This window comes from Lepidochelys olivacea (genome assembly GCF_965140295.1).
Source record: "Lepidochelys olivacea isolate rLepOli2 genome assembly, chromosome: 22".
Classification (NCBI taxonomy): domain Eukaryota; kingdom Metazoa; phylum Chordata; order Testudines; family Cheloniidae; genus Lepidochelys; species Lepidochelys olivacea.
The window spans coordinates 5,169,344-5,193,430 of NC_140432.1; the positions used below are offsets into that span (position 1 = coordinate 5,169,344).

Consider the following 24,087-nt stretch of genomic DNA (forward strand, 5'->3'; position numbering starts at 1 on the left):
GGAAGATGCTGTTGCTCCAAAGACCCCTTCTTGGGCTAAAAGTTCCGGTTCTGACATTGTCTCCAAAAATGGTACCTTGTCGTCCGTGCACACGACCCGGGACCACAAACTGTACCCGTCCAAGCCCGCTTCAGACACAGCCTCCATCACCACCGCCGCCGGCAGCACAGTGGGCTACAAACCTCCCTGTAGCCACCCGAGGAGCAGAACCCTAACGCCCACTCCCAGCTTGTCCAGCCAGAGCCTGCCCCTCTATTTCCCACCAGGAATGAATGGCAGCCATTACCCCAGCACTGTGCCAAGCAATAGGAACACTCTGCACAGGACGAATGGGGCACAGCCGCAGGCCCCCCGGCAGGAGCCCACTGTCCCTCAAGGGCTGACCACCTCTACCCTGACCAGAATGGGTGCGGTGCCCGTCATGGTACCTGCCCAGAGCCAAGCAGGGTCCCTGGTGTAAGCGTCCAGCAGCTTGGGTGCCCTCTGTTTGCTGGAGTGGCTGGGGAAATGGCTATTAATCCCAAGCAAAGCAGACTGGAAACATAGCGACCAAGCCACCTCCAAGCTCCTGGGCATCAGGGCTGAGCATGTGAGGGGGAGCCGTGCGCACGGCATCACGCGCAGACTGCGGGAGCTTCCCAGGGACAGGCTTCCTCAGATACGCACCCTGCCAGCTCCCGGGGTTATCCTTCCAAACGCCTTCCGGCCCCGGCCCACTCCCCCGAGATTTAGGAGCCAGCCCGGGTCCCCTCCGTGTGGGGAGGCTGCTGGCCAGCAGACTGTTGAAGGAATGCCGCTGCTTTTGGTGTTGCTAGTTCCTGCCGTGGACTTCAGCCCCTGCCGCTTCTTGTAGGACAGGGGTTTTCAACCTTTTTTCAGCTGCCGACCCCGAACAAATTTTGGATGGAGGCGCGGGCCCCTTTGGAAATTCAAACGGTGTTCTGCGGATATAGATGTTGGAACAATTTGTACAGTGCGGGGGGCTGAGAGCCACTGAACCAAAGTGTAGCCCTGTAAATGGTGGAAACCACTTCAAGCCAGGGGGTGCGGCATCCCCCCTCACCCCCGTAGCTCCAGCACCTATGTCCACAGACTCCTCCCATAGAAGTCTTAGACTGCAAAAGGCCCTGGGCTTGCGTGGTAACAACAGCACGTCCGGGGTTTGACCTGTAGGTGTGGGTATTCACATACTTTTGGTTGGTCAGAAAAACAGAATGCCTTGTCTGGGGTCCGGAACCTTGTTTTCATCGTCACCTTTCGCGATAGTCTGTGGGCCCCCAGCGGGCCGCGGACCGCAGGTTGAAAACCACTGTTGTAGGAAAAGCCCTGCTGAGATCAGACGGTCTGAACCCATCCCAGGGATTTCAGCGTCAGGTAGGACTGGAACCTGTAGACATAGAGCTGCCCTTCCCTCGGGCTGGCGCAGGGCAGGGCAAGGCTGAGCTGACCCCAGTATAGGCTGGGTTATTTCCAGCCTGAGGGAGCCGTAACCACAGGGCTTGAAAGATCCACTTGCTAGCTGGGGGGAGATGGGACTGCGTGGCCAATGGTGTCTGTGGGATTTAAGCTGCTTCTTCTGCCCTTGTGGCTGGACAGGGACCTCCCGCGTGCGACCCCACATGGTGCCACTTTGGTAGTGCTTGGAGGGAGTTTACCCGTGGCTGGCGAATGGCATCCATGAGGGGCACAGAGAGTGGCGATCGGCCTGCGCCTTGCTTGGAGCAGCAGCCATGGGGCTGAAGCGAGTTGCTGGGGGAGAGGTGACCTAGTGGAGAGTCCCCTTGAGCTATGGGGTCGGGGGGGAGAGAGAGCCCCTTCCCTGTCACCAGCCGGTGGAGGTGCAGGGCCTTGAGGGAGGGCTGTGTGGACTCAAGGGCTTTGCCCTCCAGTCTTGCTGTGAAGACCTGCCCTCATTCTGGGTCTCCCCGGGCTTGTAGCTGCAGCCTGGTGGCTGGTAGGTGTCAGGCTCTGCTTGCCCGGACTGACACCATAGACTTGTTCTGCCTAGGCCAAGGGATCCCGCCCCATCCCATCGCCTGCTCTCTGAGTCCTCCAGAGCCGCCTGTTCCTGGTGTTGGGAGGCAGGCCGGAGTCTCCCCTGGGGTCTGTTCTCCTCCGCTGGGACTCTCAGTGGAGCTGCACTTTGTAAAGATCCCCCAGGCTCCTGAACCCGAGGCCCGGCCCTGCCCTGGGTAACGGGGCCTCTGCGGCTTCCCTTCAGGAGATGGTTGTGAGCATGTGCTATTAACCTGCGTGTAACACTCTAGAATAACCTTATAGCCTAATATCCTAACGACTGATTTCTAAGGACGCCTTCAGCATTTGAAATCATACTGTGCAATTATTATTTTGATTTATTCAATGGACTTCTTAAATCTTGTGTATTTGCTTTATTTTTTGATAACATAATTTATTCCTGTAGATACTAACCACTCTTCCAGCCTGGACCCTCTAATCCATCTCATGCTGGCTGTTTCTAGATGTCCATCAGACCCTTCTGTTGGGTGCGATGGGGAGGCACTGAACGATTATTTTTCTGTACAATTTCAAAATGTAATATTTTTCATAAGTGATCATTAAAAGTGTTCCTGGTTTTGTATTTAAAATAGGGCCGAGCTAGCTGTGATTCTGGGAGGCGGGGCAAGCGGTAAACAGGAAGCGCTCAGGATCTTTGCCACCTCCTCTCGCTGGCTCTCTTTGTAGGCAAACAAAGCTGTATGCAAACTTTGCACTGGTAGCTGCCAGCATCGCCCATGTGAACAACACTGCTCCCCCCGCCAGGTCAGACGCCCAAGGCACATGAACTGCAGTCTATCCTGCTTCATCCCCAAACCAGTGTTGTCTGAACCAAAGAAAGAAAAGTTCAGAGATAAGGGGCTGGCAGGAAAGGAGGAACAGCTTGAACCAAATTATGGACGCCACAGAACCTGGAGAATCGAAGCCGGGGATGGTCAACCTGAGCCTGAGAAGGAGCCAGGCCAGGCCCGGAAGCACCCAGGGATCCCACTCAGGATCATTCAGCTGCTTGCGGGCCGGGCCAGCCCCTTGGAGGTCACCCCCGCTCCTCCGCACGCCGCTGAGTAGGAGCCGAGCTCTGTCTGGAAAGCTGCATGTTACCGCCCAGCCGAGCATGTATTATTTAGTAACTCTGTTCCCAGCCCTCCGTTTCCTGGCTTATCTGGGCAGCGCTGTTTGCGCTGGTGGGGTTTGGGTGGAAGCGGCAGGCACGGTTTTTGGAGCACTGTTAATTATTAACCAGCCCAGCACAGTTCTTTCCTGGCTGTAGGAACCAGCTTTCCCTTTTCAGAACGACCCCAGTCTTCCAATGGCCATTCTCCCTTGGGCCCTCGATGCTGTATGGGAAGAAGGGGTCCCGTCCTTCGAGCCAGGGCCTTCCTCTGGGACTCCTGCTTCCCCCTTCCCTCCACACGCGCACTGCCCCTTCCCCAGAAACCCCCTGTCAGTGCCGAGGGGTCCCTGGGCTGTGCCACGGGGCAGTCGGGGAGCTGAAGGCGTTGCTGAGGCGGGCCCACAAGAGCGTGGTCAGTGTGGCACAGCGTGCGATTAGCGGTGGCCGCCTCTTGCGTGAGTCAGAGCTTCACACCACTTGTTTGCTTTAGCTGAGGTCTAAGATAAAGAGCTGTCATGCTCACTGGACCATTTCAGCTCTGAGCAGAAAGGCGACATGGCCAGGACCCGGCTCCCCAGCCCTTCACTCTGCTGCTTGGCTTTGACCTTCTCCGCACTCTTTGGTGAGGAATCAATGGCTTGTGGCCATTGGCTTTTCATGGGCGTGGGTGCTGCCCCAGGGTGCATTTAGCTCAGGCAGGGACTCCTCTTGCAGGGATCTCAGTTGGGGCTGTTCGTGGGGCTGGGTTTCAGCTCTGTTTGTTCCCGCTTGCCCAGAGCAGGCAGTAGAGTAGGGCTGCTGAGCCTGGCTGGTGTCTCTGGAAGCCTCGGCACTGGGGCAGAATGCGGAAATCCTCAGCACAGTCCCGCAGCTTCCTCCTCCTGTCTTAACGGGAAGGCTTGCAGGGCTGGCAACCCTAGTGCTTCCCTGGGACACCTGCCTTGTGCCCTAGTTACGCTGACTATAGCAACCCACAGCTAACCCTGTATGTCCCGCCATATCCAGCCAGAGCAGGGACTTCTTCACATTCGGTCACATGCTGGGAAACGCTCTGTAGCTCACTCTACATCCTCGTTTCAGGAACTTGTCATGTACAGTTACAGATTGTGCATCTTCCACCCTTTGTGAGAAGGCTGAAAATCTGGGAATCCAACAGCCCAGATCAGCCGGGGCCTAGCTGGCCTGAGCTAGGACCTTCCAAGCCCTCATAGTCCTGGAGTCTTTTACAATCCCCACGTTGGAGGTGCCTGGAGTTGGCTGTCTTCCAGCTGCCAAGCCCTTATGGGCCAGCAACACCCAAGTCACCCAAACCACAGAGCAAGCAGGGCGGCGCAGACTTGGGAAAGCAGGAAGGGTCCTACCAGGCCTGTGGCTGTGGGGTGAGAGCAGGAAGGCACCAGCGAGATGTGGGGAGGATTGTGCCAGGGAAGCAGGAGTGCGTGCGGGTGTGCCCGGGTGGGGAGAGTGATTTGGTGAGGAGTGGGGTAGTGTGTGTGTGCAGGTGAGGGAGGGTGAGACTGCAGCAGTGAGTGTGGGGGGGTGATTTGGGGGAAAGAAGGGATATTTGCAACACACCTCATTGCACCTTGTCTTCAATTAGATTGCGAGCTTTTGGGGCAGGGACTGAGCAGGAGCTGTGTGTGAAGTGCGGGCACCGGGAAATCAGGCTCAGATTGAAAGAGATGATGGGGGAAGGAAGCGAAGCCCAGGAGCGTGGGAAGCAGCTGGCTCATGTACCCCAATATGTGCAGCATCTGTGACGTTCTGTACCTCATGGGAACAGTCTACACCCCCATGTTCATCCTTATAAAATGATTGTCTGATATCCAATGCAAAGTTTGTCATGTTGGGTGTCCTTGGAAGGCTCACGATGCACTGAGCGTTGTTGTTACATGAAATTATAACCTATAACATTACTGTATCTAGTTATGAGGCTGAAAATGTATCCTCGTGGCTTAAAATAAGCCCAGGCAAAAGCTCTCCAAGAGCAGAGAGGCAGTTCACACCTCATCAGGGCATGTATGGGACAAACCCAGGCCAGCCTCACAGGAACAAATGTCGCTGGCGTAGGCAGCAACAAAAGGATCTGTTCGAGTGAGGCACCCCCCTTCCTTTGGTCAGTTTGGGACTAACTCACCTAACTCTGAAGAGGGTGGGGTAAAGCCAAGAGGGAAGAAAGAACATGATAAAAGGGAGAGATGTTTGCCATGCTCTTCCTCTCTCTTCCACCTCCATCTACAGACACCACCACCCAGCGACTGAAGCACTGATCAAAGGGGAGAGCCTGGCTGAAGGGCAACCAGCCAGCGTGTGTTGAGAAGCATCTAAGTTTGTAAGGGCGCTGAAACTGTTAAGATCAGCATAGAATGCGTTTTGCTTTGTTTCATTTGACCAAATCTGACTTCTTGTGCTTAGATTTTAAGTGATTATAAGTCCATCTTTGTAGTTAATAAAACTGTTTTGTTTATTCTACCTGAAGCAGTGCATTTGGTTTGAAGTATGTCAGAGTCTCCCCTTGGGATAACAAGCCTGGTACATATCAATTTCTTTGTTAAATTGATGAACTCATGTAAGCTGGCAGCGTCCAGCAGGCATAACTGGACACTGCAAGATGGAGGTTCCTAGGGTTGTGTCTGGGACCGGAGATATTGGCTAGTGTCATTCGCTTGCAAGTAGCTGGGAGCAGCTTACATGCCAGAGGCTGCGCGTGACCAGCCCAGGAGTGGGGGTTCTCCCAGAAGAGCAGGGTAAGGCTGGCTCCCAGAGTCAAGGATTGGAGTGACCTAGCAGATCACCGGTCCAGATAACACCAGAGGGGAACGTCACAGCATCCCAGGGCTTAAAGTTATTGATGAGTTGGTCCAAGCATGTTCCCTCATCACTCCCTTTCTGCCCTGCTGGACATCCATTCTCCATCCCCCTTTGACTTTCAGTCCATGCGCCACCGTCATTCCATGGTGCTGGACCTGGCTCACAGGCGCTGCAGATGTGCCTCACCTTCCTTTCCTTTTTGCAGAAATACTGGTAAATGTGGTGGTGAAGCTCTTGATACATGTTTGCAATCGACGAGTATTTGCTACATGACACAGACCTAGCATGGGATGTATGGGAGCCTCCGTATGCCAAAAATCAACAATGTGATGAGTTGAAAAGTCCAAAAGCTAGTTAATATAAAACATGATCAAAACAGCAGCACTGAGATTGCGCCCCCAGACCAGACTCCCAGCCCATCTAGTCCAGTATGCTGTCTCTAGCAGTGTCCAGAGCCAGCGGCCTCAGAGGATGGAACAAGATTCTTGTCATGCATCTGAGCACCTCCTCCATGTCAGCTGTCTCCTTCTGGAGATGGGGTGACCAAAACTAGGTGCAGTGGGCAGGGGTGCTGCTGAAAATGGCAGCATGATCTCAGTATTGTTTTACAGCACTCTTCATGCTTTTCTGACCACATGTGAATGGAGGTTCTCATTGTGCTCACCACAGTGAGTCACAAGTGTTAAGGGCAGACGACGGCATCATTAGATCATTTAGCCTGGCCTCCTGCATGGCACAGGCCATTATCTGTCACCCATTTACCCCTGTATGGAGACCAAGAACTGGTGTTTGGCTAAAGCATCTTCCAGAAGGCGCCAATCTGGATGAGAAGACAGCAAGAGACCGAGAATCCTCCCCTTCCCTGGGGAGTTTGTAGCAATGGTAAATCACCTGCACTGTTAAAAGTTTGGATCTTAATTTGAATTTGTCGGGCTTCAGCGTTTAGCCATTGTCTCTTGTTCTGCCTTTCTCTGCTGCATTAAAGAGCCATTTAGTACCTGCTGTTTTCTCTGTACACTGTAACAATTACACTGTAATGGTTTTAAAACTGATGTTTTATTAAACTTAATATAAAAACCAAACTCCAAAACCAGGCAGCCTGCACAAGCCAGCTCAATTTCCCCGGGACACCACAACCTCTCTGGGACCAGCCCTCGCTTCTCGACTGCTCTTTCTCTCTTCAGTAGGGCTCCAGACCTTAGAGAGACAGGGCACAGGTCAATTCAAACCATTATTCCACTGTGAGTGATACATTTCCCCCTCATAAATATAATGTCGGCCTGACGTGTCAGCTAACAAAATAGGTACAGATCTAGTGCTATAACGTTTGATTTCCTCCTTAGTCGGTGGCCAGTAAAACCCATCTCTTGTGAGACTTATTACCGCTCTGCTCCTGAGTGTCCCATCTCTCCAGGCAGTTCTCCCTATATCTGCCTTTTGTATTTTTCAGATAATACCAGTTGATTTTGTAACTCGGTTTCGGATAAAGTATCAAAATGCAACCAATATCACTCACACCTCAAAGCAAAGACCTTGCCACATCCTCCTGCGTTCTCTTGTTCTCTCTGGACTTACAATGGAGAATTTTAGCAATCACTGGGTCGTCTTTCTGAGCCGCCAAAATGTCTTCTCATGGAATAGACTGGAGGGTGGATTTAATGCCCATGGAGAAGTCTCCTACAGCCAAAGAATTGGCAGTAATAGCTGCTAACCAAGCTACCTTGCCATCTCTTTGTACATCCAAGGGCTGTAATGAGCATTAATGACATTAGTTGTTTCTTCTGTGCAGCCCATCATATTGTTTTCCTGGGGGCGTTCTGGATAGAGCATTTGCCTCTACGTTAGATTTCCCTGAATGGTATTTGATTTTGAAGTTAGTCAGCTTATTCTGCAACCCACTGGTGTGCTCTGGCATTCAGTCAGGCAGAAGTGAAGACATAGGTTAATGGGTTATTATCGCTGTAAACTGTGAAGGATTGGTAATGAGACTAGGTGCTGGTGCTTCAGATGAATTGCAGCAGTGGTGTTTGACTATCTCCTCAATAACAATGTTACCAGTGATCAGTTCTCCAGTTTTCGTGGACTGACCAGCACAGCAATAGTCAAGATGTCGTCATCTTTGCTTAATTGGAACTGGACTTGTAAGGGATTTCAGTTCCATAGCAAGCTCTAAGATCAAGCTCATCTTTTATTTCTAGTAACTCTTCAAGCTTCCTAAAATGGGTCACTGGGAGATTATCTTCCATCCAATACATAAGAACGGCCATACTGGGTCAGACCAATGGTCCATCTAGCCTAGTACCCTGTCTTCTGACAGTGGCCAATGCCAGGTGCGTCAGAGGGAATGAACAGAACTGGGCAATTATTGAGTGATCCATGCCAGGTTGTCCACTCCCAGCTTCTGGCAGTCAGAGGCTAGGGATTGCATTCCTGACCATCTTGGCTAATAACCATTGATGGATCTATCCTCCATGAACTTAGCTAATTCTTTTTTGAAGCCACTTTTGGCCTTTACAAGATCCCCATGCAATGATCCACTGGTTGACTGTGTGTTGGGTGAAGAAGTACTTCCTTTCATTTGTTGTAAACTTGCTGCCTATTAATTCGATCAGGTTACCCCTGGTTCTTGTATTATGTGACGTGGTGAACACCACTTCCCTATTCACTTTCTCCACACCAGTCATGATTTGATAGACCTCTACCATATTCCCCCTTAGTTGTCTTTTTTCCAAACTGAACAGTCCCAGTCTTCTTAATCTTTCCTCAGATGTAAATTGTTCCGTACCCTTAATTAATTTTGTTGCCCTTTTTCTTTACCTTTTCCAATCCTGATATATCTTTATGAGATGGGATGACCAGAACTGCAAGCAGTACTCAAGGTGTGGGCATACCAAGAATTTACATAGTAGCGTTAAGATATTTACTGTCTTATTATCTGTCCCTTTACTAGTGGTTCCTAGCATTCTGTTAGGTTTTTTTTTGACTGCCACTGTACATTGAGCCAATGTTTTCAGAGAATGATCCACAATGACTCCAAGATCTCTTTCTTGAGTGGTAATAGCTAATTTAGACCCCATCATTTTATATGTATAGTTGTGAATGTCTTCCAATGTACTTTTCTTTGCATTTATCCACATAGAATTTCATCTGCCATTTTGTTGCTCAGTCAATCAATTTTGTAAGATCCATTTTTAACGCCTCACAGTCAGCTTTGAACTTAACTATCTTGAATAATTTTGTATCCTCTGCAAACTTTGCCACCTCACTTTTTCTAGATCATTTATGAATTATGTTGAATAGCACTGGTCCCTGGGGACCCTTCAATTTATCTCTCTCAACTGAAAACATTTATTCCTACCGTTTGTTTCCTAACCAATTACTGATCCATGAGAGGACCTTCCCTCTTATCCCATGACAGCTTACTTTGCTTAAGAGCATTTGATGAGGGACCTTGTCAAAGGCTTTCTGAAAATCCAAGTACACTATATCCACTGGATCACCCTTGTCTACATTTGTTGATCCCCTCACAGAATTCAAATAGATGGGTGAGGCAGGATTTCCCTTTACAAAAGCCATGTTGACTCTTCACCAACAATCATGTCCATCTATGTGTCTGATAATTGTCTTTACTATAATTTCAACCAATTTGCCTGGTCCTGAAGTTAGGTTTACTGGCCAGTAATTGCCAGGATCACCTATGGAGCCTTTTTTAAAAATTGGCATCACATTTAGCTGTCTTCCAGTCATCTGGTACAGCAGCTGATTTAAGGACTAGATTACATACCACAGTTAGTAGTTCTGTAATTTCATGTTTGAGTTCCTTCAGAACTCTTGGGTGAATACCATCTGGTGCTGGTGACTTATTATAGTGTAATTTATCAATTTGTTCCAAAACTTCCTCTATTGATAACTCAATCTGGGATAGCTCCTTTGATTGATAGAGGTCTATAAAATCATGAGTGGTGTGGAGAAAGTGAATAAGGAAAAGTTATTTACTTGTTCCCATAATATAATAACTAGGGGCCACCAAATGAAATTAATGGGCAGCAGGTTTAAAACAAATAAAAGGAAGTTCTTCTTCACTCAGCGCACAGTCAACCTGTGGAACTCCTTGCCTGAGGAGGTTGTGAAGGCTAGGTCTATAACAGGGTTTAAAAGAGAACTGGATAAATTCATGGAGATTAAGTCCATTAATGGCTATTAGCCAGGATGGGTAAGGAATGGCGTCCCTAGCCTCTGTTTGTCAGAGGGTGGAGATGGATGGTAGGAGAGAGATCACTTGATCATTACCTGTTAGGTTCACTCCCTCTGGGGCACCTGGCATTGGCCACTGTCGGTGACAGGATACTGGGCTGGATGGACCTTTGTTCTGACCCAGTATGGCCATTCTTATGTTCTTATATTGTGTTCTTATTTGTCTCCTAACAAGAATGGCTCAGATATGGAAATCTCCCTCACATCCTGTTCAGTGAAGACCGATGCAAAGAATTCATTTAGCTTCTCCACAGCGGCCTTTTCTTCCTTAAGTGCTCCTTATTAGCACCTCGATTGTCCAGTGGCCTCACTTCCCACTTCTGATGTACTTAAAACATTTTTTTGCTGTTAGTTTTTGTGCCTTTTGCTAAGTTGCTCTTCACATTCCTTTTTGGCCTCCTGCCTAATGATACTTTAACACTTGGCTGCCACAGTTTATGCTCCTTTCTATTTTCCTCTATTTGACTTCCAATCTTCCGCATGTTCACAGGGGTTTGGGTTGTAATTTCCTTCATTCTTTCCTGACGTGTTTCAAGCTCCTTTCATTTTGCAGTATGCTATTTCTGAACTGTTTCTACTTCAGGAACTTCAATCTGCTCTCTTCTTGCTGTAGCAATTAGTTGTAAAATCAGATCTCTTAATGCCAGTCATGCAGACAATCCCTGGTCTTCCAACTCCCCCTGCTCTTCACTGTATTGGTGGCTTGTTGTATGTTTGGTTAAAACCAAATGGCTTTTTGATGCATTTTTACTGTGACCTGTCCCAGAAATGCCCAGAGAGTCACAAACTTCTCTTAAATGCTCATCTTTTCCTCCTCCCTTCCTAAGAATGTACTTTAATTCTCTCCCAGCCAGTCATAGTGCTGGCAAACAATTAAATCTTCCCCCTCTTACTTCCAGAGAAAACTTTCTTTATGCAAAATCACTTTTCTATTGGCATTACCTTCTGGCAGCTTTTCCTGGAACAGCCCGCAATGGCTCTAGATAGCTGCCTCTCTGGTCAGCTCACTGCAGTTCAGTCTTTCCCGCCTGTGCTCACCAAGTGTCACACTCCCATCCAGGGATCATGGGTTTAAAACTGAGCTTTTCTTAAACTTGAAATATCTAGTGCAGCCAGCACAAGCCTCACACCAGCTCAGTCTGCAGCCAGCATAAGCCTCATACCAGCTCAGTCTCTTTGGGACACAACAACAATAATCCTGATGGCACGACTGTGTTCTCCAAACTAAAGGGGCAGGGCACAGGTAACTGAACCCTGACATTCCCTTGTGAGTGCTACATAATCAAGTCGCCTCTCAATCTTTTCGATAAGCTAAACGGATTCAGCTCTTTTAAAGTCTCCCACTCTAAGGCATTTGCTCCAGCCCTTGAGCCATTTTGGTTCACACCAGGAGCTCATGCTGGCTTGCTTGTCCACTATGACCCCTACATCCTCTTCTGAGTCCCTGCTTTCCAGGAGACGGATTCCCATTCTTTAGGTGTGGCCTGCATTCCCTCTTTCTAGATGTAGAACTTTGAGTTGGCTGTATTCAAATGCAATTTGTTTGAATGCACCCAGGTGACACATGGGTCTTTTTCCTGAGAGCTTACAGTTATTTTCAGCCAGTAGGAGTACTCCCACTACTTTACATTTGCCAACATTGAATTGCACGAGCCGCCATGCTGCCCATTCACCTGCTGTGACACTGTATGGAATATGTGGGACACTTCATGATATTGTTGATACCAACATTATAAAATTGCAAGGAATCAGACCTGATATGCCGTGCGAGGTACCTGTGACAATGTTATAATTTGCCAAGTAGGATAATCTTGTTTATATGTTTGTGTCACCTTTGTATTGTGATTTAGAGATATGTAGGGTTTATCTGTATTTCCAAACTTGTGCTGTGTTTCTGGGTGACACCCCCAGACAGATTGGCATCTGCACTGCCTAGCCTGTTCGATGGCCCATCAACGGTCATCAGTGGTACAATGAGCCCAAGGTGTATCCGCTGGCTCCTTTCCATAAGAGTCAGCAAGACATGTAGGGGCTTGCCTGTGGGCAGAGAACTCGAAGGCTGTTCCATGCTCATGTGCTGTGAAGCTTGTGTTTGGGACACAGGAAGTACAAGCCAGATGGCAAAAGGAATATAAAGGGCAGCTGCATCTTCTCTATTTTGTCTTCATTCCTGCTTCTTACCTCTGGAGTGACTTTTCTACAAACTGAAGCTCTGAACAAAAGACTGAATGACCCATCCAAGCTGCGGATGTTGTCCAGAGGGACTTTCAAGCCAGCAACCAACCAATACTGCTAAAAACCTCATATATGGACTTTGAAGTCTCCGTATGTATCTGATTGCTTTACCATTTAATAACTCTCTTCTTGTTCTTTCTGTTTTCTTTATAATAAACTTTAGTACTAGACATTAAAGGATTGGCTGGCAACATGGTATTTTGGGTAAGATCCAAACTAATATTGGCCTGGCAAGGTGGTTGGCTCTTTGGGGTTCAGAAGAACATGTTGTATAGTGAACAAAGCTTTTAAATAACTTCTCATTGAACTGAACCTAGGTGCAGATTGGGAGCCAGAGAACTGGAATGCAATAAAGGGGGCTGTGTGATTTTTTTTTTTTTCAGCTTCCTAAAAACCAGTGTGGTGATCAGGAGCACAGTTTGTGAATGGTCGGTAAATCTAACTTCAGGTTAACTACTAGTTTTGGGAGAATCTTCTCTCCCTTTTACAGCCTGCCCTGACCTTGGCATTTTCAGTGAGGGCTGTCCCAGGCACCCAGTTCACACCTGCCATGGTGCAGTCTCTCTAGAATTCCTCCCACACTCCACAGAGATTCCTAAACTCACTTCACATCTTTCACAATTTGCTAAATAATGTTCTTGATAGTCAAGTTTCTTGGGCATGACACACAAGTGTGGATCATTAGGGCTGGTCGGGGGTCTGGGTTCCCTACTTGTCATAAATATAAAGGGAAGGGTAACAATCCTTATGTATGCAGTAACATACAATCTCTCCTGGCCAGAGGTACAGAATCCCCTTACCTGTAAGGGGTTAATCAGTTCAATTAACCTAGTTGGCACCTGACCAGAAGGACCAATGGGAAAAGAAGATATTTTCAAATCTAGGGATGGGGGGAGGTTTTGTTTGTGCTCTCTTTGTTTGTTTGTTCCCTCTTGGACAGAGAGAGGGTCCAGGCAGGAAAAACATCTCCGACAAACATACCTGAAATGAGCATCTAAAATTACAAAAATTGTAAGTAAGGCAAGGAAATGTGTTAGATTATCTTTTGTTTTAGCTTGTGAATTTTCCCTATGCTAAGAGGTCACTTAATTCCTGTTTTGTAACTTGGAAGCAGAGTCGGAGGGGAATCCTCTGTGTTTTAAATCTTTTTATCTACCCCGTAAAGTTACCTTTCATCCTGATTTTGCAGATGTGATTCTTTTACTTTTTTTTTTAAATAAAATTCTTCTTTTAAAAACCTGATTGATTTTCAGTGTCCTAAAAACTAGGAGTTTGGTCTGTGCTCACATTGCAACCAATTGGTTAGTATGTTATTCTCAAGCCTCCCCAGGAAAGGGGGTGAAGGGGCTTGGGGGGATATTTTGGGGGGATAGGGCTCCAAGTGGCCCCTCCCTGAATGTTTGTTTAAATCACTTTGGTGGTGGCAGCGATACCATCCAAGGACAAGGAAAGGAATTTGCGCCTTGGGGAATATTTTAATTTAAACTGGTGGAATATAAAATGAGGCAGTCTTTCATGCGGGTCCCCACATCTGTACCCCAGAGTTCAGATTGGGGAGGGAACCCTGACACCACTCCTGCTTTGTAAATATCCTCTTGGCTACTAAAAGCTGTTTTGTGGGCTCATGTTGGGCATTGTCTCTGAGATGGCTGGAGATTTGGGGAAATGGTCTCCAACCCCACAAGGAGCACAGGGTGGAGACTGACTGTCATTTCACCCCTGGAAGTCACCTCCACCCCTGTTTGTGCAGAGTCCCTCCCTAGTGACTCTTCTGATAGACACCGAAGGCCACATCTCTCCACAATCCTTTCCAGCCTCTCTTCCCTTAGGGCCTGATCCAAAGCCCACAGAAATCGGCATGACTCTTTCAATTGACTGTAACAGAAGTTAGATCAGGTCCTTAGCAGGCATCTGGAAGGAGAAACTGCAGGATGAGAAACAGACTGACAGACACACAGGAGCTGAGAGCACCCTGTCACTCCATGAGCTCCCTTTGGTCTGGGGTATCTTTCCTGTCCACCCACCACACCCATCCCCTGCTAAGGGTCCATTTAACACTTGCCTGAAAGTTCAACAAAGTGGAAAATGAAAGGAAGGAAAAACCAGTGTCTGGGCAGTAAAAGATGAACCTGACATGTTGTTACTGATCCCTCATTTCTGTTCGGAGTCACGGTGTGTATTGGTACAAACGTAGTGCCCAAAGTCCTCAGCCAGGACTGGGGCTCCTTGTGCTGGGCGCTGTACAAACACAGGAAGAGATGATCCCTGCCCCACACGCTCTCCCAAGGTCGATGTGGGGGACGTGGTCGTCCAAGGCTGCCGTGCTTGGAGGAGCAAAGCCAGCGGTCAGTGTTATGACAGTGTGACAGCGCAGAAGGGGGTGGGGGGTGCTGTATCCTGGAGGGCTTTGGGGGTTAGGATGAGAGGCTTGTGTCTGGGGTGGTGGTGGAAGAGGGGCAGGCAATGGAGGGGCTTGCAGAGGAGGGCAGGGTGAGACAGGCGAGCAAGGAAGCCAATCGTAGCCCCATAGGGTTGCCAACTGTCTCATCGCACAAACCCAAACACCCTGGCCTCCCCGCCCCACCCTTTCTCCCAGGCCGCGCCCCCACTCACTCCATTCCCCCTCCCTCTGTCACTTGCTCTCCACCACCCTCACTCACTTTCATCAGGCTAGGGTTTCGATGCAGGAGGGGGTGTGAGCTCTGGGCTGGGGGAGTGGGACCAAGGGGTTCGGAGTGTGGGAGGGGGCTCAGGGCTGGGGCAGGGGGTTGGGATGCAGGAGGGGGTGTGAGCTCTGGGCTGGGGGGTGGGACCAAGGGGTTCGGAGTGTGGGAGGGGGCTCAGGGCTGGGGCAGGGGGTTGGGATGCAGGAGGGGGTGTGAGCTCAGGGCTGGGGCAGGGGGTTGGGATGCAGGAGGGGGTGTGAGCTCTGGGCTGGGGGGTGGGAGTGTGGGAGGGGGCTCAGGGCTGGGGCAGGGGGTTGGGATGCAGGAGAGGGTGTGAGCTCTGGGCTGGGGGGTGGGACCAAGGGGTTTGGAGTGTGGGAGGGGGCTCAGGGCTGGGGCAGGGGGTTGGGATGCAGGAGAGGGTGTGAGCTCTGGGCTGGGGGGTGGGACCAAGGGGTTTGGAGTGTGGGAGGAGGCTCAGGGCTGGGGCAGGGGGTTGGGTTGAGGGCTCTGGGCTGGGGGGTGGGGCCGGGGTTGGGGTGCAGGAGAGGGTTCAGGATGCAGGCTTTGGCCACGCGGCGCTGATCTTGGTTGGCTCCTGGAAGCAATCAGCATGTCCGGCTCCTAGGTCCAGGGGGGACTAGGGGCTCTCCACGCACTGCCCCTGCCTGCAGGCACCACCCCCGCAGCTCCCATTGGCTGTGGTTTACAGCCAATGGGAGCTGTGGAGTCGGTGCTCGGGGTGGGGGAAGTGTGCAGAGAGCCCTGGGCCTAGGAGCCGGACATGCCGATCGCTTCCGGGAGCTGCGCAGAGCCAGTGCGGGCTTGGAGCCTGCCTTACCCCCGCTGCACCCCCAACCCGACTTTTGGCCTTTTAAAATCTCCCAGATTGCTTTTAATAGTCCCCAGGAGATCGAGGCCGTCTCCGGGAGACTGCCAGCCAGTCTGGGAGAGTTGGCAACCCTACTGAAGCCTCAGCGTTTTGCATGGCCTGGCGGGCAGGGAGGCTGCAGCTGCGGGGGCCGGAGAGCAGGATGCTGCCGTGGGGAAGAGGCAGCGACAGAGCTGAAGGCCTCATTCGCTCTCCTGCACAGGTGCTGGGCCGTGTGTGGAGGTGACGGTACCACAGGACCCGGTGATGCAGGAACGCGGGGCCAGCGTGGAACTTCCCTGCCACTATAAAACCTCGGTTGACAAAAACTTCATTCTGGAGTGGAGGTTTGCGCCAGGCTCTGCAGCGCCCGGGCAGGGCGAGCCGGTGAGGGGAGGACCAGGGTGCCAAGGGGAGGAGCTTGCGGGGGGGGGGCTTTCTTCAAAATGTGGCTGCTTCCGGCCCAGGGAAAGCCTGGGGGGGGTCGTTCAAGCCTCTTGAGGCCTGGATGAGGAGCTGATGCAGAAAGCGGGGCTGCAAGTTGTCAGCCCAGGCTGAGGGGCAAATCACCCAGGGAACAAGAGTGAGGCCAAGGGAAAGCCCCTAAAGGCTGATGGGCTCGTCGTTAGAGCAGGGGGCCCGGTGCAGGGGTGGCCAACCTGAGCCAGAGAAGGAGCCAGAGTTTACCAATGTGTGTTGCCAAAAAGCCACAGTAACATGTCAGCAGCTCCCCCACCCCGCTCCCGGCGTCTCCTGCCCACAGGCAGCCCCCTCCCTCCCCGCACCTCCCGATCAGCTGTTTTGTGGCGTGCAGGAGGCTCTGGGAGGCAGGGGGAGGAGCGAGGGCACGGCAGGCTCAGGCAAGGGGGCGGGAAGGGATGGAGCGGGGGCTGGGCCTGTGGCAGAGCCAGGGGTTGAGCAGTGAGCACCCCCCGGCACATTGGAAAGTTGGCACCTGTCGCTCCAGCCCCGGAATCGGTGCCTAGACAAAGAGCCGCCTCTTAACTTCTGAAGAGCCGCACGTGGCTCCGGAGCCCCAGGTTGGCCACCCCTGGCCTAGTGGACAGGGCACTGGAGTGGGACTCGGGAGACCTGGACTCAGCTCTCAGCTTTGCCATTAGTACCCTGGGTGCCTTGGGCAAGTCACTGCCCTCCCTGTGCCTTAGTTTCCCCATCTGTAAAATGGGGCTAATGCTGCTGCCTTCCTTTGTCCAGCACTTTGAGATCTGTGAAGGACACACTCTACCTAAGCGCTGGCTGTTGCTTTTTTCCCAACCAATATTTTTTGAGTCAAAAAATGACGTTTTGTCTAAATGTTTCCTGAAAGCGGCTCAGGCTGGTCCAAATTTTTAATGGTTCCAGCAGCAACAAAAAGAATTTGAACCAACGCAAGGGGCGCTCACTCCTGCTTCCGAAGCAGTGCCAGCCGAATCCATTTCATTCCCAACTTTTGGTAGAAATTAAATTGGAGGTTTTTGAGTGGCTCTAACATTACTGCAGAATGTGGGGGGAGCAGCCAGCCCAGAGGGGCCCTCAGATCCAAGTGATGTATGTCTGCTACCAGTGAGGCCTCGTATCCAAGAGCAGGGATGGGACCAGGGTCAACTGGGAGGCTGGGGAAGGACCCGTGGAGGCAATTGAATGAGAAGCTCAGAGGCATGTACAATCATGAGTGTCACTGCAGATACAACTGTTGTTTCTGACAGCCAGTGGGAACAGCCAATGGGATGTTCTCATCCATCGAGGGGGAAGGATGGGCTTGTGGTTAAAGCCCTGGGCTGGGTGCAAGAGATCTGGGCTCTATTGCTAGCCCTGCCGCAGGCTTTCTGGCTGGGCCTGTGCGTTCCCCCGGGATACGCCGTGTATGGCCGGGTGGGACTGTGTGTTGTCCCATAGAATCACAGACTATCAGGGTTGGAAGGGACCTCAGGAGGTCATCTAGTCCAACCCCCTGCTTGAAGCAGGACCAATTCCCAGTTAAATCATCCCAGCCAGGGCTTTGTCAAGCCTGACCTTAAAAACCTCTAAGGAAGGAGATTCTACCACCTCCCTAGGTAACGCATTCCAGTGTTTCACCACCCTCCTAGTGAAAAAGTTTTTCCTAATATCCAACCTAAACCTCCCCCACTGCAACTTGAGACCATTACTCCTCGTTCTGTCATCTGCTACCACTGAGAACAGTCTAGATCCATCCTCTTTGGAACCCCCTTTCAGGTAGTTGAAAGCAGCTATCAAATCCCCCCTCATTCTTCTCTTCTGCAGGCTAAACAATCCCAGTTCCCTCAGCCTCTCCTCAGAAATCATGTGTTCCAGACCCCTAATCATTTTTGTTGCCCTCCGCTGGACTCTTTCCAATTTTTCCACACCCTTCTTGAAGTGTGGGGCCCAAAACTGGACACAGTACTCCAGATGAGGCCTCACCAATGTCGAATAGAGGGGAATGATCACGTCCCTCGATCTGCTGGCAACGCCCCTACTTATACATCCCAAAATGCCATTGGCCTTCTTGGCAACAAGGGCACACTGCTGACTCATATCCAGCTTCTCGTCCACTGTCACCCCTAGGTCCTTTTCCGCAGAACTGCTGCCTAGCCATTCGGTCCCTAGTCTGTAGCAGTGCATGGGATTCTCCGTCCTAAGTGCAGGACTCTGCACTTGTCCTTGTTGAACCTCATCAGATTTCTTTTGGCCCAATCCTCCAATTTGTCTAGGTCCCTCTGTATCCTATCCCTGCCCCACAGCGTATCTACCTCTCCTCCCGGTTTCGTGTCAGACTGTATATTCTGGGTAAGTCCTCAGGCCATTTCGCAGCCTTTCTGTGTGCATGTGGTGTCCGCCCTCTCTCTCGCTCTTTCTGTGTTAAATTCTGTAAGGGCTTTGGAAAGAGCTGAGACAGCTGCTCTGTCGGGGTACCTGCCTGGCTTCTCACTGCCGGGGCTTGAGCGCCTGGGACAAGCTGGTCTGTATCCCCTTTGACTTCACGTCCCATATTGTGTACTATCAGCCCCTCCCTCTTTTGTGTTTCTGTCTCCTGGTGAATCTCTCAAACCCCTCGTCTCCCCCTTGCACGAGCCCTGAGCCCCGACCCACGGCTGGCTGCTGGAGTCTCTGAAGTTTTTGCCATAACCTGCTCTCCCAAGCCCCATGCTTTGCAATGACAATGCAGAGCCAGCCGGAGGGCAGGTTTGCTCTTGGCGCTGCGTGACACTCCGGTGCCTCCCTCGTCCGATCCGCCTTCATTCACCGTGTCGGTATTGGACAAACCCCTGTCTGTGAGGGGACCCCAGCAAACTGTCTCCTCTCCCTGCAGATCCTCTACTTCACGAATGACAAGCTGTACAAGCCCGGCTCCCAGGCCAAACGGCTCAGCTTCCTGCACAACCCCCCCACCATGGGGGATGCGACCCTTCAGCTAGCTAACGTCCGCCCCTCGGACAACGGCACATACATCTGCGAGGTGAACAACCCTCCGGACTTCTACGGCAGTGGCTCGGGGCTCATCCACTTCACCGTGCTGAGTGAGTCTGGGTACTGCGATTCCATGGCCCGCCACGGAAGGGGGATCTTGGGCCAGGCCCAAGAGCAGCTAGGATCCTGTCTGTCTGGCCTTGGAGCTGGGGCTGGGATATTGCGGGTCCCCTTGTATCGCATGAGTCAGTGTTCCCATCTGTACAAAGGGGTAATGACCTGGACCTTCTTGGAAAGTGCTTTGGGATCTCTGGGTGGGAAGTGGCAGAGAAGAGCAATTATTACAATAGCTTCCCATTCACTGGCCTTTGCGTGGCACTCTGCAGAGAGCTAGACGGATGGCAGGGAGACGAGTGGGTGGAAGGAGAAGAAGAGGGGAGGGGCCGGTGGATGTGGGGAGCAGGAGAACAAACAGATGAGACTCAGTTAAACAAGGTAGTGACACAGGAATGTCAGCAGTGAGCGGGTGCCGGCTGACCGCAGTGGCAGGGGAGACAGCCAGGTGCCGTGCTACACAATGATAGTGCATGTTTCTAGTACAGAAATCCAATGTTTTCTCTTCTCATTTCCCATTCAGTGCCTCCATCAACCCCTGTTTGTAAAGGGACAGAATATACCCGGATTGGGGGTGATGCCACGCTGACCTGCAGCTCCGTGGAGGGGGTGCCTGCCCCAACTTACACCTGGTCACGGGTGGACTCCAAGACCTCATTGCCATTGGCCAATATGGTGCAAAGTAGGTGGAGAGTGCCATCCCTTATAGACCTCCTGTGCAGAGATGTGTAAAGCCGCCACTGACGGATTCTGAGTGATCTGATAGAAACAGAATTGAAGGAATCCAGACACCAACATATCATAGAATCATAGAATATCAGGGTTGGAAGGGACCTCAGGAGGTCATCTCGTCCAACCCCCTGCTCAAAAGCAGGACCCATCCCCAATTAAATCATCCCAGCCAGGGCTTTGTCAAGCCTGACCTTAAAAACCTCTAAGGAAGGAGATTCCACCACCTCCCTAGGTAACGCATTCCAGTGTTTCACCACCCTCCTAGTGAAAAAGTTTTTCCTAATATCCAATCTAAACCTCCCCCACTGCAACTTGAGACCATTACTCCTTGTCCTGTCCTCTGCTACCACTGAAACTAGTCTAGATCCATCCTCTTTGGATCCACCTTTCAGGTAGTTGAAAGCAGCTATCAAATCCCCCCTCATTCTTCTCTTCCGCAGACTAAACAATCCCAGCTCCCTCAGCCTCTCCTCATAAGTCATGTGTTCCAGACCCTTAATCATTTTTGTTGCCCTTCGCTGGACTCTCTCCAATTAGCCACATCCTTCTTGTAGTGTGGGGCCCAAAACTGGACACAATACTCAGATGAGGCCTCACCAATGTCGAATAGAGGGGGACAATCACGTCCCTCGATCTGCTCGCTATGCCCCTACTTATACATCCCAAAATGCCATTGGCCTTCTTGGCAACAAGGGCACACTGCTGACTCATATCCAGCTTCTCGTTCACTGTCACCCCTAGGTCCTTTTCCGCAGAACTGCTGCCTAGCCATTCGGTCCCTAGTCTGTAGCTGTGCATTGGGTTCTTCCATCCTAAGTGCAGGATCCTGCACTTATCCTTATTGAACCTCATCAGATTTCTTTTGGCCCAATCCTCCAATTTGTCTAGGTCCCTCTGTATCCTATCCCTGCCCTCCAGTGTATCTACCACTCCTCCCAGTTTAGTATCATCCGCAAATTTGCTGAGAGTGCAATCCACACCATCCTCCAGATCATTTATGAAGATATTGAACAAAACCGGCCCCAGGACCGACCCTTGGGGCACTCCACTTGATACTGGCTGCCAACTAGACATGGAGCCATTGATCACTACCCGTTGAGCCCGACAATCTAGCCAACTTTCTACCCACCTTGCTGAGAGTGCAATCCACATCATCCTCCAGATCATTTATGAAGATATTGAACAAAACCGGCCCCAGGACCGACCCCCTGGGGCACTCCACTTGACACCGGCTGCCAACTAGACAGTGGTCCATCCCATCCAGTATCCCAGCTCTAGCAGTGACCTAGGTCTGATGCTTTGGAGGAAGGTGAAAAAAGGATCTGACCCATTGTACAAAGCTATCCAGGGTTGGGGAAGCTTCTTTCCTCCCCTGTCAGATAAGTTTATATCTGAAGCATGGAGGTACACTCTGTTGTGATTTGGGGAATAACCAGTCCCTCTTAAAATCCAGGTATCAGATTTAATGTTGACCTCCTGTGATTGTATGAATTCCAGAGGCTCTTGTGGCCAGATGCTGTCTGGAATAACCAGCTGTGAGTATAAAGCCTGCTGCAGTTTCCACGATATGCATCTGAGGAAGTGAGCTGTAGCTCACGAAAGCTTATGCTCTAATAAATTGGTTAGTCTCTAAGGTGCCACAAGTCCTCCTTTTCTTTTTAAGTAATTCTCTGGCTCAAAAGGGAATATTTTAGAAATTAGGAAAAAAAAAGGTCAGGGCCCAGTCCTCACATGCATCCTGACATATGGAGTCACAGACCCCATTAATCAGAAGGTACTCCATTTATTAAAGAAAACAGCTGTAAACTACAGACCCAATCAGAGAGTCACACAGCTCAAGGTCCAGCTTTGTCTGCCGTGTTCACCCAGAACCGCACACTCTGGAACTCTGTACCCCACACAGCGACATCTGGTGGCTGAATAATATACTGCACGTAAATACATTGCAACCGGCACAGTCCCGACACGCAGTCTCGTTGATTTAAATGAAAGCACTGACCGGAGTAGAGACTACTTATTTGAGTCTGAGTTTGCAGGATCAGACCCTTAATCTTAGCTGTATAAACTCATTTTTCAGTGCCATTTGGCGTTTCCTTTGCTACCAGTAGGTTGCACCTGTGGATCAGTTTCGGAGGCAAATACCATGTCCTTGTTTGTTTGAATATATTTTAACGTCCCAGACAGAAGCTGGAGAGGAGTTGCTCCTCAGTTTCAGAGCAGTGGTTTTGCTCTTCACCAGGATTTCTTCCAGCGAGTTTGAACCAGACTAGATCTTTAAAATAGATCTTAAAGAAAAACCCCAAAGGACACAGCCTAGAAGCAAAACCTCCTCTTCAAAGGCCCCTTTGAGTCCTTTTCAACAGAGTCTGATCAGAGGCCTGAATCCTCCATCAGATGCTGGGGCAGCAGCTGGGGGAGAGTTGCTGGTGAAGTTCTCAGTGGAAGTGGAGCCGACTGTTCCCTTTCTGGGGTTAAGGAGTCTCACCTTCCCGTATCTCTCCCCTTGATGTCTTGCAGTCTCCGTTCTGGGGCTGTCTCTCCTCTGGACTCAGGGCAGGAAACCAGCATCTTGCCCGTTAATGCACTTAGTGACTGAAATGACAATGTTTATTTCAAGGGCCGGTCTCTTTACAGACTCACTCTAAGGCAGTTAAGCCCTGGGGCATAGAAGGCACATGGCCTGTTGAAGACAGCCTCCGGCTATCTGTCTTGATCTATGAGCATGAGCTTGTAGGAGATACAGGGAGGAGCAAATCCAGGGCCCAGTTCCACAACCATGGATGAGCACTGGGTGGAGCGATTCACATTGGCTGTGTCTAGAGTGACTCACAACCATGTGTGCCAGCCTCAGGGCAGACTGTTAAGAAGCAGGGTGTTCTACCCTTAGACTTCACCAACCAAGTATCAAGTGTGAGCTCCTCAAGCTCTAAAACAGCCTTACTGTAGAGCAGGGGTGGCCAGACTTACTGGCCCTCTAAGCCACGTATGACAGTTCTGCAGTTTCTCGTTGGAGTCAGACATTAAGAATTATAACATTCAAAAACCAGCAGAACAACACTTCAATCTCCCTGGACACTCAACAACACTGGCAATTAAAAGTGGCCATTCTTCAACAACAAAAAAAAACTTCAAAAAACAGACTCCAGCGAGAAACTGCAGAACTGGAATTAATTTGCAAACTGGACACCATCGAATTAGGCCTGAATAGAGACTGGGAGTGGATGGGTCACTACAAAAACCAATTTCCCTCTGCTGATACTCACACCTTCTTGTCAACTGTTTGAAATGTGCTAATGAGGCCAATGTAATCAAGGTGGCCCTACAAAAGTTATTTTTTTCCCTCCCTTGGTATTCACCCCTTCTTGTCAACTGTTGAGAATAGCCCACTTCCACTTTAATTGAATTGGCTCATTAGCACTGACCCCTCCACTTGGTAAGGCAACTCCCATCTTTTCATATGCTGTGTATTTATACCTGCCTCTGTATTTTCCACTCCATGCATCTGATGAAGTGGGTTTTAGCCCACGAAAGCTTATGCCCAAATAAATGTTAGTCTAAGGTGCCGCAAGGACTCCTTATTGTTTTTTGCTGATATAGGCTAACACGGCTATCACTCTGAAACAAAGTCTTTGTTCTTCAGTGTTTCACAATGGCTCATCTGGGCCTTCTTGGTGCAGGACCATTAATTTTTCATTAATTAATGCTTCTTTCCTGGTTGGTGAGGTACACAGCTTAACAATGCAAACACTCAATATAAGTTTACCGTCTGGGATACAGATGTTATAAGGTGATCAATGCATGCAGCAACTCACAAGCATGTCATAAAGTCCCAACACTGAACACATTATAACTCTAACATCTGTTGT

The 24,087-nt window shown here is 50.3% G+C and overlaps 2 protein-coding genes across 2 annotated transcripts in view; both read left to right on the top strand.

Moving 5' to 3' along the window:
• Positions 1–5,629, top strand: part of ESAM (endothelial cell adhesion molecule) — a 92,258-nt gene extending 86,629 nt beyond the window's left edge. The window contains exon 7 of the mRNA XM_084611662.1: positions 1–5,629. Coding sequence (XP_084467788.1) covers positions 1–460 — 460 coding nt within the window. The 3' untranslated portion in view covers positions 461–5,629.
• VSIG2 (V-set and immunoglobulin domain containing 2) overlaps positions 3,680–24,087 on the top strand; it is a 27,131-nt gene continuing 6,723 nt past the window's right edge. The window contains exons 1-4 of the mRNA XM_084611663.1: positions 3,680–3,752; positions 16,191–16,354; positions 19,278–19,485; positions 20,013–20,171. Of these exons, the coding sequence (XP_084467789.1) occupies positions 3,686–3,752; positions 16,191–16,354; positions 19,278–19,485; positions 20,013–20,171 (598 nt within the window). The 5' untranslated portion in view covers positions 3,680–3,685. The remainder of the gene's footprint in view (positions 3,753–16,190; positions 16,355–19,277; positions 19,486–20,012; positions 20,172–24,087) is intronic.